At 38.8% G+C, this 21,364-nt stretch overlaps 1 protein-coding gene across 3 annotated transcripts in view; it reads left to right on the forward strand.

The window, feature by feature from the left end:
• The window catches only part of LOC104921929 (polypeptide N-acetylgalactosaminyltransferase 10), a 69,190-nt gene extending 53,003 nt beyond the window's left edge, over window positions 1–16,187 (forward strand). Inside the window, exons 7-14 of one of the 3 annotated variants that reach the window (XM_027273255.1) lie at window positions 3,834–3,951; window positions 8,033–8,140; window positions 10,453–10,674; window positions 12,418–12,534; window positions 13,571–13,720; window positions 14,443–14,678; window positions 15,484–15,640; window positions 15,755–16,187. In XM_027273255.1, the coding sequence (XP_027129056.1) occupies window positions 3,834–3,951; window positions 8,033–8,140; window positions 10,453–10,674; window positions 12,418–12,534; window positions 13,571–13,720; window positions 14,443–14,607 (880 nt within the window). In that variant the 3' untranslated portion in view covers window positions 14,608–14,678; window positions 15,484–15,640; window positions 15,755–16,187. The remainder of the gene's footprint in view (window positions 1–3,833; window positions 3,952–8,032; window positions 8,141–10,452; window positions 10,675–12,417; window positions 12,535–13,570; window positions 13,721–14,442; window positions 14,679–15,483; window positions 15,641–15,754) is intronic. The other 2 variants (XM_027273257.1, XM_027273258.1) reach the window with 2 other exon arrangements.
• Window positions 16,188–21,364: the final 5,177 nt, after the last annotated feature.

The following is a 21,364-nucleotide window of genomic DNA, read 5'->3' on the forward strand; positions in this document are numbered from 1 at the left end:
CTGATGTTTGGCTGAAGTGAGGGAGAGTAGCGGGAGTGAAGGCTTGCACGGGAGGGGTATTTGGAGAAAGGAGATTTGGCAGCTGGCATGGCAAACTGGTGTGGAGTGCTGGCAGACAGGGGATCCTGCAGATAGAGAGAACCAGTGATAGTTATTCTGGAAAGCAGACAGGCAAGCAAACAAACTAACGAGCCGGAAGATAAACTGGCTAACTAGATGTTTTCACTGAGCTGAAACGAGGCACCTAAACGTGCTGTGTATGGCGCAACCATCCGGCAGGGATTGGATGTCAGCATAGGGTTCTTACAGTGGTGAGGTGAGGGAGTGATAGCAGGCAGGTCTGCTTGATTGGAGATAACAGGCAGGTGTGCAGTGAGAGGAAGGACATGAGAGTGCAAGAAGGGGAAGAGAACAAGCAAGCAAACACAGACAAAACTAAACCCCACCAAGCATATCTCACTCACAATAAAAAGGCTGAAAATAATAGAAAAAGACACTCACTCATCATATAAAGGAGTTGTGGAGGAGAGGTCATGACACGTTACAGCGTGTAACAAAAGCAAAGCAAGAAACAAATTGCTGTAACTTGTTGCTTGATAAAAGTTGGTGTAAATCTATGCTTGCATATTACTATATATGGCCACAAGACATGCAGACGATGTGATGGATAGTGCCACCAACTTGTGGCAAAAGTTTGTTAAAGACGCGTGTTTCTACATGGTGATGCCTTTGTACACAAAGAAAGAAAAGTTTGTTGTTGAGGAACTGAAATGGTCTGCACAGAGACACGACCTCAAGGTTAGCTCAGTTTCAGTTTTCACTTTTACTGGTCAAATGAAGGTTAGTACAGAGGGCAACAGTACGATGAACTCTGTTGGACAAGAAAAATAGGTGGGCTCGGCAGTGAAAGCAGTAGCTGCACGAGTCATATAAAAGGTCAAGTAGAGAAGACAAAAATTGTAGATGGAATAAAATCTATTGATATCAAGTTGGTAGTAATAATATTGTGTAAAAAAATCAAGTCTTTTTATATAATTTCTATTTGTTTCTGTTCTAGCTTCGTGGTTCCCACTCAGCGCAATTGTTCTTTCTCTACATTTATGGCTACTGGATGGATAGTAGATATGGATACTGACCATATTTTGTAACTCACTGGCTAAAGAAAGAGACAAAACCAACACCTTTGAAAGGAACTGTAACACTGATTGGAGCCAGGTCTTAATGAGTGAATCCCTGCAGCCAAGTAATAAAATCTGGTGTTGAAGTAATTCCTGAAGTGGGGAGGCTGTTAAATTTTGGAATAAACATTCCGAAATGAGTATAACGTTTGACTTTTGTCCATGTAGTGCACATTTCTCTTTTAGAGATTTAGATATTCAATAAAGAACATTGCTGCCATTGAGAAGGTAAATTGGAAATTATGTTAATTTCATTACACAGCAAACAAAGCCATCATGCATGCATATTGTACAGCTGTCGTGGTAATTTAGAGACCCATCGGATAGCACAACCCACAGAGGGCACAGCAGAACATAAATGTTTTCATCACTCCACACAAATTCCTTTTCACAGTAATTACAAAAAAAAAAAATTGTAAAACTGTAAATAAAAAAAGAAAAAAAAGTGTTGGACAGGAGTGTACAGGATTTCTTGTAACCGCTGTTAGTTTCATTTCATCCTTTTCACCCTTAGAGAAGGAAAACGGCAGCTGAAAGCTGGCTGTTATCACCACGGGACTCGTATCTGTGCTCACTGCTCACGAGGCGTGGGAAGTCCCAGAGTGTTTCTCACTGCTGCTGTACAGTAGTTGCCCTATTTGCCTTTAATTGATCCTCCTCAGGGAGGAGTTTGGCGGGAGCAGACTACCTGCTGGCTGCCTGCCTCCGACTTCTACCTGATGAAAAGCTCGTAACTATGACAACCTGCGAGTGTGCCTTTTGAAATTTCTAGATTGAAGTGAACCACATTTATTTTGGGGGGGATTAAAAGATGAGAAAAATCCAACTGAGTTTTGATTGATTGCTAAGATCAGTGTCATCAGGTTGAAGCATGTGCTGGAGAATGTCGTGTTCCTTACAAGAAATCGCATGTGTGCAATGTGTGCACCTGCTGTCCCAGTTTTCTGCCTCAGGTGTGCTGCAGCTACAATCAATTGCAGTAGCGACACAACAGCTAACAAGCCCTGCACTCAGCAAGCACGGCGTTTGTCACAGCAGACAGAAGCCACAGTGCTCTATAGTGGGTTAATTGGTTCTGCATTGTTCAGAGCATCTTCATTATCTGCTGAGAAATAGTACCAGCATAAATACGTGAACTCTTTCATCCTCCAGGCTTACAAAAGTGTCTCTGAAAGGTTTGTTGTTACCTAATCTTGGACGGCAGCTGTAGTCAGTGAGTCACAGTAAAGAACAGAAATACTGTACATGCAGAAAAACCAATGTCTATAAACAGATATTCCGTACCAGAACACAGACAAGGTACAAGACTTTGGAGTCAGAAGCCTTTTGGTTTCCATTTGCAGTTTGAGTAGCATTGACCAATCACATCTGACCGGGGTTTGCTCTACACACTGGCTATTGATACAGGTAGATAGTCCATGTGGAGAGCAAAAGAGGGAGAACGCATTGACTTAAATGCAATCTTGGACCCCAACAGCTATGGTCTGACAACGTTTTAGCTCTTTAAACCTTTTTTATTTAACATTTAGCTGCCTTTAGATGCAGATATGTTCATAGAGATTAGCTATTAAACATGTATTTCTAATAATTTGTGTGTATCAAGACTGCTGAGGAAGTCTTGTTCAGGATATCCTTTATCATCAAATTTTGCCACTTAATCAGTGGCCCTGTGCTTCAAAATATGACGTATGTAGGTACGCCTCAAGTCTCGTGTTTGGACACACCCATGTAGCTTCATGGTTTGATGCCAGTCACCTAGTATATAGAGCGACCAAGTCCACATATGAAAGAAGTGTGATGGATTAATGGGTCAAACAAACACAGGACCTTTACTTTTCCAGGAGACCACGCGATGTGCTAGCATTGGAGCTTACAGGAGGAATTTGGGTTATGGGCTGTAGACACTTGTTGTACTTGCATACTGTATTGGATAAAATACCAATGGATACCTGTACAATGGATTAAAAGATACTCCAACCATTTCCTTGTAAAACATTTTTATCTCTTTAGCCATTTATGTTTAAATAGAAGGGACTGTAATCAACAAAATCACAATAATTTCCCCCTGTAGGTACACATTTCATTTTCTTCCACCCAAAGTAATGTACCGAGCTGTTAATCTATGTTTTTTTTACTCTTTTTGCATATTTTTTACTACAATAATCCTTTTAAATTTCACAATAGGTATGCAGCTTTGGTCCGTCTAACCTCATTGGCACACTGGTCATATTTAACATTAAGAAACAGCGTCTCCTGTACAGATATATACAACATATATGGGAGGTTTCAAAGATTTATAAATAGTGTTATCAATAAGTCAGTGTCATATTTTTTTCTCTTGATTAAAAAAAAATGGTTCCAGCTGTAGACATGTTGACATTTCAGTTGTGAGAGATAGTTAGTTTATCTCTTTCGATGACTGTGAAACTATTTATTTCTGTAGCTCTAATAAAGTGATGAGCTGAAGGATCATATTTGGTGATGCAGTTGCTTGTGAATAGAAAACAAGTGAGTACATATTTAATTTTTTTAGATGTTTGTTTTTTGGGAGGTGAGAAGTGAAAAACGGTGCTGCACCTCTGTATGTAAATCTAATGTTTTTGGCTACAGCTGTTGTACAAAACATGTGTGTGCTGTATTTTATGTGTCCTGCAGGTCACCAGTGATGGCAGGTGGACTGTTTGCTGTGGACAGGAAGTGGTTCTGGGAGCTGGGAGGATATGACACAGGTCTGGAGATCTGGGGAGGAGAACAGTACGAGATCTCCTTCAAGGTAAATATAACAAAATCACACACTACAGTGATGAGACGGTGATGTGTGTAAAAGACAGTTCCTAATCAATCAATCACATCTATAATGAAACCTTTATGTTTTGGTTCACGAGCAATGTTGTGGCATCCTATTGATGATCACAAAATGTTTATATGGGTAATTTAAAACACACAAGTTATTGTGTCATTATGGGGTTTTTTTTTCATCTGATGCCAGTTGTGATTATTGATGGCACAGGCAATAACTTGACATCATTTCCAACACAGTTTACTTAGGTTGTATTGATTAAAGCATTGATAATGTATGACACATCTGCCCAGTGTTTTTGTGGCCATTTCAATAGTTCAAATCTATGGAGGCCCCTGGAGTCAGCTAAAAAAGAATTCATAAACCATGTGCAAGGATTTGCCAATTAATATATTTTGAAAATCTGTGCGCAAGGTTTACAAATCCATGGGCATGGGTTATGAATCCAAGACAGATTTGTAAATTGAGAATACACATTTGCACATGGCTCTTTTATTTTTTTATTTTTTTATTTTTTCACCTGACCGCAGGGGTTTTCATAGAATGAATATTACAGAAGAAGAAGTATAATTCCACCTTTACCCTAAAGGATAAAGGATAACTCTGATCTTGGGCAAAAGGTGCAGGAGTTCTTACCTTTAAAGCTGTGAGTGTGAAATGAATGATAGCACCGACTATCACTGGCTGTGACCCAGGGCTGAGCCTGGTGTGAAACCTCCTCTTTTAATATTGTTTTGAATTATCTTAAGTCATTACTGTGATAATATCACTTTCCAAGGTTATTTTTGTGGCCAAGATTATTGTACTATTACATGTTGCTATCAGCACATGCCTAGCTGTGCCTCTTAAGACTTCTTTATGCCCTCAGATATTCAATTTGGTTTCCTTTTTATTAAGATCCCCATTAGCTGATACAGCACAGACAGCCAGGCTCCTGAGGTGAGAAGATTAACAGGCTCCCGTGCTAATCCTTACAACCAAACTGCTGCTTCCACAGACAACCAGGCTCTGCTTGCATGTGAAACACAATAATTTCATTCACTGGCACAGTTAATCTGAAGCTCCATCCTGGTTGCACCGGTATGGGAACATCAGGCTTTTCCAGCTCACACGGTGAAATAATGTCAGTACATACAGGCACACAGAGCAAAGAGATAATATGACCTCACATGCCAAGCGAGAAGATGGTGCAAGGCATAAAACTGATGGCAGATTTTTTCTTTTTTTTTTTATATCGCTTGGGCAGATTGGGGTTTCAGTTATGCAAACATTTCTCAGAGACAGAGCTACTCTGGAGGCAGAAATAATTAAACCTCCATGGATGGAGCCAGAAAAAAGTAGTTATTCAGAGTAAAAGTTAGCTAACTGGCAAACAGTTGGAAGAGGAAAACTTTTCTAAAAGCATACATTAAAAAATAAATTACTGTGAAATTCACAATATTGCTGTGCACTGACTTTCTGACACATCTTTTCATGACTACATTATCAAACGTCTATGCTGGCCAAAAAAAAAAACAAAACGTTATGGTTCATGACATGTATTTATTTGCATCCTGCTTATTACCATCTTGTTTACGCTCTGGTCCTTGCTGAAAACAGAAATTAACATGTAAACCATCTGTTGTTTAAAAAAATGGTCGGTCCATTCAGATTCATGTGGGAGCCAGTACTAACCTTGAAGCATTAAAGACTTTGCATTTGTTGCTGTTAGCCTTTTATTAGGTCATTATAATTCATATATAGTGGGAGCAAATATATGACTGGAGCAACTGAAATGCAGTTTATGCTGTAATTGTATGCATTCATGTTTTATTTATTCAAAGACACCAATGGAGACAACTCAAGTTTTAGTTGCAGTTTTATGTTGGATTTTGTCTCGCAGTAATATGTTTTATTCATGCGGCTGGAGTGAGTCCTGTTGTTTTGTAGTTTCTCTCCATCAGCTAAGCTGTACGTGCGTGTGATCTGAGATGGTTTACTGATGGTGGACCTTGATCTGCAGCAGAAAAGAGACTGTGGTTGTGCTACAGTGACAATAATGTCAACACAAGGTCATGAGGATGCATTGGTTATGTCTGGATTGTGTAATAGCCTACTGTTAGTTATAACATTAATGAATTGGATTGCCTGTGGCAGTCAGCCCCAACTCGACTGGTTCCTTCTGGAGACGTAAATCTTTATAAAGCAGTGCACAAATAGATACATAAAATTATTTAGCTGTTCGAAAAAGACTTGGAAGTAATGAGTAATGTATAGGAAGAAACGGTATACTGTTACCAAAACATTTGGGATAATCCATTCATTCAGACCATCACTTAATCCTTTATATCCCTTGACATACGGCTTCAATCAGTTCCCTCTCCCTAATACTCAGCATTGTGTTGAGCCTCATTTCATTTCAGTTAATCTTGGCTGCTGGTCTGTCACAGTTCTGCAGAAAGTCGTTTTTGGTCCTTCAGGTTTTCTTTTTGTGTGGATGAGTCCAGTTATTGCAATCGCGTTTGCCATACTAGAGGGTCTGCATTTAACTCAAGCCTTACACTGGTGCTTGCTTTTGGTAGTCTTCTCAGGTATCCATTGTCAAATGCTGCAATTCTTTTGGTCTTGTGTGCATTATATAAAGGGACCTTTTGATTTTAAGCAATATTTCTTGGACTTCCTTATTAAGCTACTTAATGTATTTTTAACAGACTCAACTTAACTAAAAAATGAAACATAATTATTTAAATGTATCCATGCTTTGCAGAAACATAACATTACAATGCTGACATTTTACACTGCAATTGGTTTTCATTATCAGGCTAACATTAGCTGGAATGGAAAATGATAGCTATAATCAGCATGTGAAACTCTTCAATCAAAAGTGATGAGTTTTGGCACAGGTATGATACTGATGATCTGATCTCCATAGACCATCAAGTAGTGATGGTCGGAGCTTGACTGACAGGGCATCCAATTATGACAATGCCATTTGTGTCCAAGTTAAGTCTCAAAACAATTTTTCTCAAATCAACTCGCAGGTCATCTGTACTGTAGAAGCACAGTCGGCAGAATCATCTGTTCACACCTTGAAGTCTTGTATAAGATATGTAGATTTCATGCTTCTCTAAGCAGCCTCAGCCTGCCTCTAACCATCAAATAGCAAAAATCGTATTTACATATTAAAGGACTTTACAGAAGCAATTTTGATGCTCGACACCTCTTCTTCCCGTACTTAATTTGTTTGTTTCCATGTTTAAATCCAGCTTTTCATTTCCCTTCTTTTCATTTCGCTTTTGTTTCAAAAAACAAAGCCCCATTCTCTGTCTCATCTGCTGTCTCTAAGTCCTTCATTCTTTCCTATCCTCTTCAAGGCCTCACTTTCCTTTTTAAGTTTTATTTTTCAACATTGCAAGCCAAGAAAGAGACTCCTCACTTTTGTCTTCATTATAGTTGGGATTAAAATGAGGATCCACTGCTGGATGTTATGTGAGATAGACAAGGGAAAGGAAAAGAAACAAGATCAAATTGCTCTGACGGAAGGCTTGTTTATACTAAAGACAAGTACATTATGATTCTCAAAACATATTAAAATCTTACTTCATGAATTCAATATTACAAAGAGAAAGCATGTTATTATTTCCCTCAAAAGCTTTTTGAGTTACAGTTTTTGCAGTTGCCCATCACAGGATATTGTACCAGTGAATTAACCCAGCCGCTTGGTTTTTCACTAATCTGACATTGCTGTTCAGGTGAAGTCAGGTCACCATCGTATCATAATATGGTTTCAGTGTCTTCTCTTCTTTCTTCACTATCGTGCCATTTCATCTGTATCACCTCAACCCCAGAATCCACTCGTCTCTCCTCTTAGTATCCTAGGATTTATAAGCCTGTTAGCATTTCATGCCTTTTTCTTGGTAGCCATTGTTCTCCTGCTCATCTCTTTGATCGTCTCCTTAATTCACATTCCACCAACTTTCAGTCTTTGAATTTTAAAGTTGGACAAAGCTTCTGAATACAGGAGAGATTTGTTTGATTAAAAACAAGCTTTCTCTCTTTCTGTGTGTCTCTGTAGGTGTGGATGTGTGGTGGTCGGATGGAGGACATCCCTTGCTCCAGGGTAGGACACATCTATAGGAAGTACGTCCCCTACAAGGTCCCTGGTGGGATCAGCCTGGCAAAGGTAATTTTTCACACTGTGTGCCTCCACGGTTCATGAGAAAATACAATACAGTAGATCAGTCACAGATTTTCTGTATACTATAGCAGTCTGGTCCAGCACAATGTGGTCGCATAACCTGGAAGTGGCCAAGTGAACACCAAATACTGAATGAAGTCTAACAGATGATAGACCTCATAAGTATCTGGGGTGACAGGCAAAACTCGAAAGCAGTCTGTGTTTCTTTCTCTCCGTCTATGTTATTATCTGCTCACGGATTTGCCGGCTTCCGCACAGCTCGTAAATAAAACTGTAAACACTGTCTAAATGCATTGTCCACATGTGGGTCACTTCAGAACAATGACCACTTCACACTGGAATCTAACACTGGTCACATTAAAAGAAAGACAATAGGCAACCAGTAAAAATCTGATCTGAACAATAAATCAGAATTGAGCTTAATGTGAAAGTAGAAATGTTATAATGCACTTTCATGCATTATAAAATTGGTTTCACTCAACTGAAAAGCAACAGAGATCCAGATATCCTGACTTTTATTGCCTGGTATGGATCAAGCTCCACAATCACTGAATTCTCACCCTTTCAACTCAATATTGTCTTTTTTGTTGGTCTTTACCTGTCTGATAAACATCCACATCGTTCAATTTCAGTGCCACATACTTGTAAAGCAGACCGTCTGGTAAAGAAATGTCGTCTCTAAGCTTGTTTTTGTCAGACTTGACAACACTTCTCCAGACCCACAGAAGACATAAACAGTTTCACAGACTCCTCATTATTTATTTTAAGAAACATTTGAAGTGTGCCACTGTTCTATGTGAATATTATATTTGATTTAGCATCAGAAGATCCAGAGGACTTAATATTAAAACTATTTTAATATTTTCCATTCCTCAGGTCTGAATGTTACGTGTTTATTGTCATGGTATTTGTCTAACTTTTAAATGGAACAGACAATAAAACTTATACACAGCAACAATACAACTCCAATGTTTATCCACAGTCCATTTATATTAGCCGTTCCTCTTTATTACATCTCTGTTTTATTCCCCTCTGGTGTCCTTAAAAACCTCTTATCAGTCAGGTTTCTCGATTAAATAAACAATAAATGAAGAATCCAATTATGGGTTGCAAAATTAAAAAATGACATCTTATCAGCAAAACTGATTTTAACTCTATTAGTATTCTGCAGTATTCACACACAGGGCTCTTCAGCATTAGAATTACAGTTATGTAAACAGTGCATTGTTGCTGAAATATGGCTTAATAGAAAAAAAACTAATATATTTCAGCTCATAGAGAGCAGCAGCAATGTAAAAGCAACTTCTGTGCCCTTGACCTGCACCTTTTAGTGGAACAGTTACTATGTGTAACTGTAAACATATGCGTGCTAACATGGAGCTTTTGTTCAGTTAAGTACATAAAGAAACAGATATTAAACAAAAACATGCATATACAGTACACACATGTAAACACATACTGCACACAAAGTGTACACATACACTTACACACATGTGTGGTGTAAGCTAGTCTTTAAGTGGTGCAGGATAACAAATGGCAGCATTTTTGTTTCCTACATCCTCCGCTAAGTACTCCACTCTTTCTCCTCTAAGCACAAGAGCACTTTACAGTCAGCTCGGCATCCACTAAGAAAAGACCACCAGACAAGAGGCAGCAGTATGCAGTCTATCCACTATCTACAACGTATAGCCTTTGCAGGTGTTACTGTGAAGAATGAGCTTAAGTTTCTTTGTTCCCAGTATTCTTCAAAGTACCTACACAGAATGAGAAATTGTCTAAAAGCGCTAAATCATCTGGGGTGTCGCAGAACACCATTCATTATGTATGCCTCCACCGCAACCTGGAACTTGGCTCAGTTTGGCTCAGTGTGCGACTGAAAGGCATTGGCCTTTTGTGTTGATATTTTTTATTCTGACCAACAGTCTTTAAACACAACCTCTGTGGAATGCTGATGGCCCTGAATCGACCTGAACTTGCAGAATAAACAAACATAAATATACTTGCTCTCTGCATAGGTTTGAAATTGCTGTTTCGTTACCTTTTTTTGTGCTATAGTACTCCTACTGCTAAAATTAATAAGGTCAGCCTGAATTTACAATCCAATTCAAATGGATTTCAATGGTGAAAAGTAGAACAGATGCAACAAGGTAGGAAAATTAGTCTGTTGTAAACACTTGTGTTCACAAAACAGTCCTCACAGCCAGGGACTGTGTTTATTCATGGGAAGCTCATAGCAGTCTCCCATGATGTCTAAGAAAAGTTGGATGTTTAGTGAGTGAATCTCTCTTTGATTTCAGAATCTGAAGCGTGTAGCAGAGGTGTGGATGGACGAATACGCAGAATACGTCTACCAGCGTCGGCCCGAATACCGCCACCTGTCAGCAGGAGACATGACAGCCCAAAAGGAGCTCAGGAACCGCCTCAACTGTAAGAATTTCAAGTGGTTTATGAGCCAGGTGGCCTGGGATCTGCCCAAACACTACCCACCGGTGGAGCCACCCGCTGCAGCATGGGGAGAGGTAAGGGTTAAATTGCTTTGATAAGAGTGAGGAAGTTAGGTCCATGACAGATGTTAGATTGAAGATGATTTAGAGGAATTACAACTGTGAAACCTTCCTCAGCTCATGGTCTGAGCTAAACAGCCGAATAGTCGACCCATAGTCTGACAAAAAGACTTGGTCTTGCTCCAGATTTAAGTAAACCATAGTTGAGTTTGTTTCTAGTTCACTGTCCAGTGGTTCAACTAGAAATCACCAGTCATTTGTAACATAAATTGAAGGGTTATTATCAATATCTGTGCAGACTTAAATCAGAAGTGTACAATATTGAACAAGCTGATGCTGTACTTTTGTGGACTGGAAATCAAAGGATGTTTTGGGGAAAATGGGTAAAGAGCATTCCCCTGTCATGCTTGGACAATGACTAAATGGAAGTTTTAATCGTTTACTTATTTTAAATGGGGCCAAATGTATTTAAAATGTAAATAATGCAATTAGTCTCCGAATTATAGTGTTTTTATCTCTGGTAAAATAGCCATTATTGAAGGAAAGACGAAAAGCTTCAATTAAACAGGTGACTCCAAACTTTTGAGTAGATGAATATATAAAATAAAAGGATATATATATCAAAGGAAGAGGGAAATTAGTATGAAAAAGAGACTGCTCCTTAGCTAAAAGCAAAGTTTAAACAGTGTTTTCATCTAACATTTATTGTTTAAATTTGTCAGCAGTTTCTACTTCCTCTTAAACTCTCAGGAAAACTTTTCTTTAGTTTAATGCCTAAAGGCTCTTTCACAGCTCTTTTTCCCGAAGCAACCAAATAGGTTGAAATTAGCGTATCCCCTGTGATTGTGCTTTGTGATCTTATCATTAATATATTCAAATCATGACCCTGATGAGGATAAGCAGTTATAGATAATGGATGAATAGATGGATGGAAGTCATGGTAAATGCTTTGCAGTATTTAGAAATCTACGCTATGCATTACAATCATTTGATACACATATCAGACTCAATCTAAAGTGGGATCCCAAAGACAACCAAAGTGCTGTCAAAAAAAAGTATAATGTTGTACATACGTCATAAAAACATACAAATTTCAGAGGGAGGTGGAAGCATGTTCCTGCCGGACACATGCAGGTAAACTGGACAAACAAAAGTGGCCATCTTGAAGCTCAGGTCATATCCAATTCAACACAGGATTTTTACCTTATTAAAAATTAAAAGGCTGGAGTTTTCCAGGTTGAAAACAGAGGGGTGTGCATTGAGCTGGAGATAGTGATTCCCAGTCGTAACAAGAACAAGAAACAGTGATGAAACTTGTTTGCAATAACACAGGGTCTTTGGCTTCTCTTTTGGCTCATGTATGCTGCAACTATCATCAGGCTGTTCTGAATGCACACCCTGGGTCCAAACTAAAAACCACTGGACTGCTGTGGGTACAAACCAACAACACTGTCAGCAGAGTCTTGTTATGCAGGAACATGTTAAGTTTTGTATTAAAGAAAATAAGTGTGATCAACACTACATTAATAAGAGGGGGAACTAAAATAGGGTTATTTTTTACGCAGATACAAAGTTAGGACTACCCACGTGTAATTGTTTAGGAAAATGTTCACCATGCAGAGTCACAACACACATAATGTTTCAGAGTCGGAGTGTCACAGTGGTACTACGAAGGCCATGAATAAAACTGTCTGGTGGAACCTTCCTGTTTTTATTTTTACACGTCCATGTGTTTTTGTGCTTATGTGTTTATTCTAGATACGGAATGTGGGTAGTGGGATGTGTATGGAGATAAAACACTTTGTGTCAGGAAGCCCCATTCGCTTGGAGAGCTGTGTGAAAGGACGAGGCGAGGTGGGCTGGAGTCATGGACAGGTGAGGGTCATTCATTCCTCTAGTACTTGGTTATCAGCTAGGGCTTGGTCCACCATCTTTAGCTCATACAAAACACTGCTGCTCGACTCATTACTGGGACAAAGAGACATGAACTCATCACCTCTGTGCTTCCTTCTCTATAGTGGCTCCCTGTTAGATTTGAAATTGATTTTCAAATTTTATTGCTCACTTTTAAGGCTTTAAACGGCCTTGCTCCTAAATAGATTTCTGATTTATTGCCTTGGAATGTGCCCCCTCGATAACTGACATCCATGAATGGAGCCCAGTTGTTTTTGACAAAGGGTGATCTGGCTTTGGCTGTTTGAACCCTGATACTATGGTCTACTAAAATCAGACATACTATAGTCCTCAGCTTCTTTTAAATCTCTTCTTAAGAGTTTTCTCATCTCTATTCTTTGTTTTTTATGCAGTTTTTATTTCTTTTTTGTATTGCTTTTACTTCTCTGTTTGTTTTCATTTTATTCCTCATTTTATTTTTACTTCTTTTTTTATTTTTATTGTTATATATATTTGGTCTCAATTTCCTCCACTTCCTTCATGTTGTCTTGTTGGAGTGCTACGCTGCATGTTGTTAATGAGGTTAATGGTTTCCTTATTGACCAGTTGTTCAGAGCGCTTCATTGGAGGGGCAGCACAGTTATGTATTTATGTTTACATTTAAGTGTCTTAATTTATTTGGATATATCTAGTTGCAGATTAGAGTATCTAAATGAAGAGAGGCAAATGGATTGTCATGGAATTTTGTATATTTTTGGGTTAGTAGATTAATCCTAATTCATTGTTGACAATTCATATATACATCTTCATGGTGATCTAACTATAGAGGAAAGAATGATGATCTGAATAACTCAGTCAAAATTGTTCAGCAAAAGTTTGATTCAGTGGATTTGACAGACTATTCTTATACCCTAATAAGGATAACAAAGGATAACAAAAACTATAGAAAGAAAGAATGCAGGAGCAGAGAAGGGAAAACATCTGATGTGTGTTCACAGTTTAAATTTGTTCCCTGCAGGTGTTAACATTCGGTTGGAGGGAGGATATTCGGGTGGGTGACCCCATGCACACAAGGAAGGTCTGCTTCGATGCTGTCTCCCATAACAGCCCTGTCACCCTGTACGACTGTCACGGCATGAAGGGGAACCAGCTGTGGCGCTACAGAAAGGTACGGCAGAGGAGTCCAGAAGTTGAGACTGGAGTTTGGAGTTAACTACTAAATGGTGGAAATGACTAATGTATCCTCCATCATTAAGAGGGGTCTTAATGGATGCTTTTAACCCCCATCTGTTTTTTATTTTTTTCACAACGAAACACAAATGTCTCTGTAAGATGGTAAACAACACTTAATGAAGATGAATGGAACAAAGCCATCTGTGCTATATGTTGCTCATATGTGCTGCATTTGGGGTGACTTATAAAAAAAACAATCAAACATATCAATTCAAATTCTACTTCTTTTCTCCCCTTCTTATTTATTTATTTATTTATTTATTTATTTATTTATTTATTTATTTAAAGTTTCTTTTTTTTGGCTTTTATTTCAATTAAAATTCATCCATAGGCATGACTGATACTAGAACCCAAAGAGTAAATTTCTCTTACTTCAAATACACATCTTGACATAGTAGTTAGTTAGTTCACCTGCTCAAAAACTCATTTGGATCTTCCAAATGTGTTATATTTCAACTAAATGTATCGGCATTTTTCCGAGTCAGTGGAAATCATAATGGTAGGATGAGTGCTATATTGTCATCTTTGTAGTTTATTGCAAGAATGTTTTGGGAAGTATTTAAGCTTTTTCACCAAAATCATATGAAGAAGGAAATACATGTCCTGTCAAAGTTTACCATGTGAATAGGACTCTTCTGTTTACCTTGTTTCCTCCAGGATACGAGTCTCTATCACCCTGTCAGTAACAGCTGTATTGACAGCAGCCCAAGCGAGAGGCGAGTCTTCATGAACACGTGCGATCCCTCCTCTCTTAGCCAGCAGTGGCTGTTTGAGAGAACCAACGCCACCGTGCTGGAGCACTTTAACCAGGGAGCCAACTGAGGCCACTGGACCCTTGAGAGGATGCATCTTCCAAAGAAAAAGATCATGACACAGTGGTCACTTTTGATCAGGTGAACAATACAGTATGATAGAATAATTTAGATTTTTGCTAGTTTTTTTTTAGGGGAAAAAGGTTATTTGTGTTGTTAAATACAATTAAGTGTCTTTCAACTCATTTCAGTCAAAGAGGAGGGGGGCAAACAGGATGACCTTGAATTTCATTGTTATATTTCAGTAAATTTTGGGACATCTGTGATTTAATATCAGTGAGGTTGTGAGATTAGCTAGACTGCAACAATCAGGGTTATAAAGGCATGTATACCTGTGTATAATAGGCATAAAATGGTAAAGCACATTATGATTTTAAATACCTTGGCCAAAACTAGAAAACAGAAGGAGGCCAAGGACGCTGCCTTGAGGGACACTACAACTCAGTTGATCCATCAAGGAAGTAGACACACCCGAAGCGACAGAGAAGGTTCTGTTGGAGACATATGAATTTTGTAAGCATATAAATTTGTAAGCCAAGTCTTTGATTCCCTACGCAAGTCTCTAAGCAATGTAAGAGGTATTATGATCGTCTGTATCAAAGGCGACATTCAACACATACTTTTAAAAACACTCTAAAACCGGACTGGAAATAGGTAAAATATTATTAATATTTAAAAACAATATCAATTGAGATGAGATCACTCAGATAGGATAGAAGATATGGGGTCTGAAGGTAGGGGAATTGGAAAGTATTGAGAAATTAGATAGCATAGTTTGTTTAATCTTTTTATGGGATTTTGTTGATAGGACATAAACTTTGTCCAACAAATTTTCTGAGCTGCTGTAAGACGACCATTTTTTTTTTCTCTTTTTACTATTGTCCAGATAAGAAGCTACAAATGAATACAGTGCTGCTTCAGAAACATTCCCCGTGGCACAGCAGTGATCCAGTGTGCTGGCTAAGAGCTGAAGAGTTGGTCAGACCACACACAACAATATTCAGAATACAATCATACAGCGTGAGCTTGTGATGAGCAAGGAGGTAAAAGAAAGACACGCTTGCCTGAGCACCAGTGCCACAAACATTTAGTCAATCTCCTGTCAACTGAAGTTCACAAAATACTGATAAAACTGTCTGTATTCTGTCCTTCCCCAGGGTGGGGAAACCCCTGGCAAAACACAGAGCTCTAACAGACTGAAGCTTGGATGTCAACAATTTTCGAGAGATGGAAATTTGCAAAGATTCTCCTGTCAAACACAAACTCTGCTGGATTCAATGGATCATCTCTTTTTTTGCCTCTTTTCACTGTCTTTTTCAATTGTTGCCTTAACAATTCCAACAATGGGAAATGCCTGCGCTCTGTCTTTTCACCCAAGGTACCAAAACAACGACATATGTGGGATATTTTTGCAAGTTATAACTCTATGAAAACTGGAAAAAAATATAAAATTCTGAACATTATTTGACATTTATTCCTGCACAGTGTGCAGATGCATTCCAAGGATATGCCTTTTATCAAAGGAACACAATCTTGTACATATTTACGTTAAGGTGCAAATATTTATATATTTTTCTACTGAACAATAAAGTGACAAAATGACATGTTATGTCCTTTTTTTTTATTCCAATGCCCGACTGTGTATAGGTAAAATACTAACAAATTCCATAAATGTTTCTTCAATGGGGATATATCAAGCAAAAACGTAACAGCTATTCATGTGTTGATTAAAAAATGTAAGCTAAAATTCATATATCGCTACCTGTAAATCTGCAGCTTTTTCAACATATTGTTCAGCTGTCTAGCCTACAACCTTACCATAATTGTTCACTCTATCCATTTTGATGGCACTTTTGGCTGCAACTGTTTTGACCGAATAAGTTATAAAAAAAACATTGTACACTACCTGCTCAGCACCAAACAGCAGACAGACACAGTTAGCTAGTGAATGTCGTGCAGCGTTCAGCAGTTGAGGAGAAAGATATCTCCCACAGCATTTAGCACAGATAACAAAAAACAGTGCTAAAAGGGAGTGAATAATGGACTTACATTCATTAGGTGGCCTGAAATGTATTTGATGTTCATTTGGTGACTCCAAAAGCATGATAATGCTGTTCAGTAAATGCTGAAAGTGCAAATAAGCAAGTTAGTTCACCAAATCAACTTCAGGATATGTCAATGCAGCGCCGGTCCTGGCCACATTTACGCCCTGGGCGAACCACCCCCATTGCATTTCCATGAAACTGACATCCTTAGTAGTACTTCTGTGCTATATTTCACTTGTCAGTGAAGAGTTTTACTAGAAAACCAAGAAAGTAGGTTCTTTATTGCCCCACTGCAACATTGTCTCCACCTCTGACCACAAAACGCCACATGTTGTCTACATTGGCAGAACCACTGCTGGAGACTTGAGTCGAATCGCTGAGTCAGTGGATGCGTCAACAACAACTGGATGTTTTGTAAGCATGGCAACAGTGAGTTACCTGCAAAAGTATTCAGTTCTTTCCAGTTCATGATGAGCAAATGCTGTGAGAGACTAGACATTTACACACATTTTGTGTACTGTAGAACTATGCAACTGCACAGTGTCAACTGCAAAATACTATTTTTCATTCTTCTACTGATACATATTAGTACATTTCATTGTATACAACAACTGTATCTTGTAAGTTATCACGTTCTTTCCAAGAGATGCATGCAACCTACAGTATGAATAACAATAGCTGTTGACACAATATAATTTCCATAATCCACATGACTCGCTGTACATGTAGTGTAAATTCTATGATGACATCCAAGTACATCATCATCTACAGTACAAGAGAATCGGAGAATGGTATGACACTCTCTGAGGTCTTCACCTCTTATGTACAAAATACAGCGAGGTTACAAATACTGAGAAACTTGTTGATGCCAGATAAGATTGGGTTTAAAGAGTTACTGCAGATGACAATCTATGTCTGCTCTAATTGGCTGGAGATTGCTGACACGACCAGATATTTAGCCTGTTTTATATGAGTTTCTGCACGGCATTGGTGAGCTCATAAATAGCAATTAAGTGCAGATTCTTAAGTGCCAAGCCAAAGCTAATTTGCATCTGATTTCGGGCCTTTTGTCAGCGATCTCCAAACACAGTCACAAAGTGAAAAACAGAACTACAAGCCTGCACACAAAATATCATACAATGAAACAACAATGTCTACTATTTTCTGAATTATTATGCGTGTTACACCCACTTTGTGTCCCATCCAGCATCATATAATTGACCACACAGTTCCTTGACTCAGCACCTGTCTATGATTGCAGACATCTCCTTGGAAATCTGATGAAGCTAAGGTCAAACAAACTTATCATTTCTGCCCAGTCAGGGGATGAAACCTTCACAGCAAGCTAACGTTTTCCCACAAATGACAGGAACTCCTGAGGCCCAAACACCATTTGTCCTTTTCACTTGTTTTAAGAGTCCATCTACATGAAATCAGCAGAGTTTAATGCACTAAGGAAATTTACATGGCCCACCTCCACTCATTCAGTTCTCACTCCACTTAAGCAATATTGCATGAGAGGATGCACTTTAACGTCATCATTGGCACCAAAGTGATACGATCAGGGCCGAGGTGCTTGTGGTCTACCCTCCGCACAATTTTCAGAACTCAGTGGCCAATCATTACCATCCCTCCACCAAATCATCCAACCCCTATTTTCATCCAACAACACTGACCAAATGTCCAATACCAGATCGTCCAAGTTTCTGCTCATCTTCAAAGGCTTCCACAGTTGACCTCCTCCAGGAGTACAAACCCTCTCCTACTTCATGCAACTAGCCTATTCTCTACAGTTTTTATCCCTGAGTTCCACTATCTGATCTTATATCTTATAAATAAGCTCAAATGAATACATTCAAGGGCGGCACAGTAGTGCAGTGGTTAGCACTGTCTGGTTCAAACCCCAGATGGATCCCTGTGTCTGCGTGGGTTCTCTCCTAGCATTCCGGCTTCTTTCCACAGTCCAAAAAACATGCACTCAATAGGTTAATTGGTGAATCAATTGTTTGTAGATATGACTTAATGTCAGCTGGGATAGCCCCTGCGACCCTAGTGAGGATAAGCAGTTACAGATGTATGTATGAATACATTCATTACATTCATGTCAATATAACAGATGCAAACAAACAAACAAACAAACAACAACAACAACAAAAAAAAACAGATAAATGTGAATAATAACATTTGTAGGATTCCCATACACAATTCAAGGATATTCCAAGTACTTTCCAGGCTCACTTCCATCAAACTACTGCATTGATTACTTACAGACAATGATTAAAAAGAGAAGAGAGGATTGGATGTGTGAAATTTAATTTCTATTTTTGCATGAAATATATAAAGAAATAAAGCAATAAAGCACTTTCATAGCCTATGTCTATTTATGTCTATTTAAAAAAACTTCTAAGGCCTTTTTCCACACTCATATTCACAAACCATGAAACAGTTTTAAAGCTCGAAAGCAAGAACATGATTGGCTTACAGAATTCAGTGGCAAACTCTGATTGGTTTAACGGACAAAGTGAACACTCAGTTGGCTGATTCTGAAAAGAAAGACAAAGACAGAGAGGATAGTAATATATAAGAGTCTTGTGTCTTTCGGATGAAGTAATCTTGTGCTTTAAATAAGTCTTATCATTCTTTAATTAGCATGCTTCTCATCAGAACCTCCTCTGCTTTGGTCATTTGCAGCCATAAGAAACATCAGAGATTAAGAAGATGAACATAAAACTGTAATTTGCCGTTGTTACGAATCTGAACGGCTGCATGTCTTTTAATGATCACTGAAAGCTACAACATTAGGATTTTCCGCACAAAAAATTCCAGCTTGAGAAATGATGGTAGACACTCTCACTGCTCGCCGTGCTGCTCTGAAGCAAAAGCACTTTCATTCACTGCCTGCTCTTCATTGTGAGTGCTGTTTGCACAAGACGTGTGATTGAGACTTTGACATCTCGAGCTCTAAACAGACGCGGAAACAATCAGATGTAAATGGCGGGTAATGTTCACAATTACCGAGAGACTCTGGAGATGTGTTTGTACTGCACTGTGCCGAGTCAATTGAACGGGGGGGGGGGGGGGGGGGGGGGGTACTGTCATTGAAATACCATTTCTAAAGCATCCAGCTCCGCATTCACCTCCATCATATTATGACCCTGCAAATTGCACCCACTCCTTTTGATGATGTGCAACATGAATTTCAGCAAACCTGAAATGGTAAAAAGATGCTGGAGACAGAAAAGCTGAACAAAAACTGTTTCATTGAACCCTGGCGTGGTTGAAGAAGAAAAACATTCTCCTTCTTTAGCAGCATCAACTTTTATCTTTGACATCTAAAAAATGTCTCATAGAAATAGGCCATAATGAACGGCAACTTATTAGCGTGTGTTAACCAGGCTAATCAACAGAAAGGGTTGAGGGTAAAAATCAAAATCAAACATGAACTAACTCCTGGTGAAAGTACTTGCTTACTGGCAGTCTGACTAATATCCATACTCCTTCTAGCCTCTGATTCTTTCAGTCCAGGAAATCAGGAGAGGTGTGACAGGATTGCTCTCTTCATAACCTATCAGCTGAATAATTACAGGTAACCTGTTTCTCCACAGGGCTTCACTGCTATAAATGGCTCCGCTGTCACACACTAATGGAAAATCACGGTCGTGGCAGTGTCACAGTGGCAGACACGGGTCGCCAGGGACCTGGGTGGATGTATCCGGGTCAAATTCTTTAACATGCCTTGGTGTTTAAAAAGGCAGATTGGAGCTGTTCTACAATGGTGTTATTAGGTGATGTAACACATCAACAGGCTGTCACTTTGAAGTGAAATAAGTGCTTGTAGATGACATTCATGAAAAAAAAAAAAAAAGTGAAATTACTATTGTTTTTATTCTCCCTTGTAGTATGTGTGGTGTGTTCTGGTCTCAGTAGCAAGGAACATCTGTCTGTCATCCAGCTATTAAACCTCCCATAAAAGCCTGGTCAAGACACCACTCCTGTGCTAGATTATCCTATACCTGTGCTCATTGCAGTCAGTAGATTAATCTTTCATATTTGGTAAACTTCTGGTAATTTACCTTTATCCGTTCCTGTATGTTTTTTTACAGTATTTATCATCTTTTTTTCTTTCTCTAGTGTTCTCCGTTGAATCCTTTAATCAGCTTGGCTTGCTTCACCTGTGACGACCGGCCTTGAGCCACCACCACCTGCGTTTTGTGTTAATTCTCATAATAAACCTTTTAAAACAGTACTGACATCAGTCAGTCTGCATTCTGGGCACAGAAACAAAAACACACACAGAGAACTAATGTGCACGTCCAATCATTTAATTTCGCATAAAACAAAACAGCCTCAGACTTTGTGCTTCCTAAGCTGCAACCTTCTTTAAACTGTATCTCACTCACTGCAAACACAGACACCAGCTCGCCCACTCACAGGCATGAAGGCTAAAGGAGTGACGAGAACTTTTTTAAATAAAATATTACAACTAAATTTAAAAACCACCAATACTGATTTTTGACAGCATAAAATTATGACTTTTGTTGGAATTTTGATGATATAATTTTTTTTATTGCAGCTGTCCCTCAACTGTTCTCTGACATGACCTTCCTGTAGTTGTCTCCCACTAAAATAGTGCAGCTAACCAAAGGAGGCTGGTGTTGACTTCTTGAGTTACCAAAAAGGTAATGTGTGCATGGAAATAGTTTATCATCATGGATTGTATTC

Source organism: Larimichthys crocea, chromosome XXII (genome assembly GCF_000972845.2).
Source record: "Larimichthys crocea isolate SSNF chromosome XXII, L_crocea_2.0, whole genome shotgun sequence".
NCBI classification, from domain to species: domain Eukaryota; kingdom Metazoa; phylum Chordata; class Actinopteri; family Sciaenidae; genus Larimichthys; species Larimichthys crocea.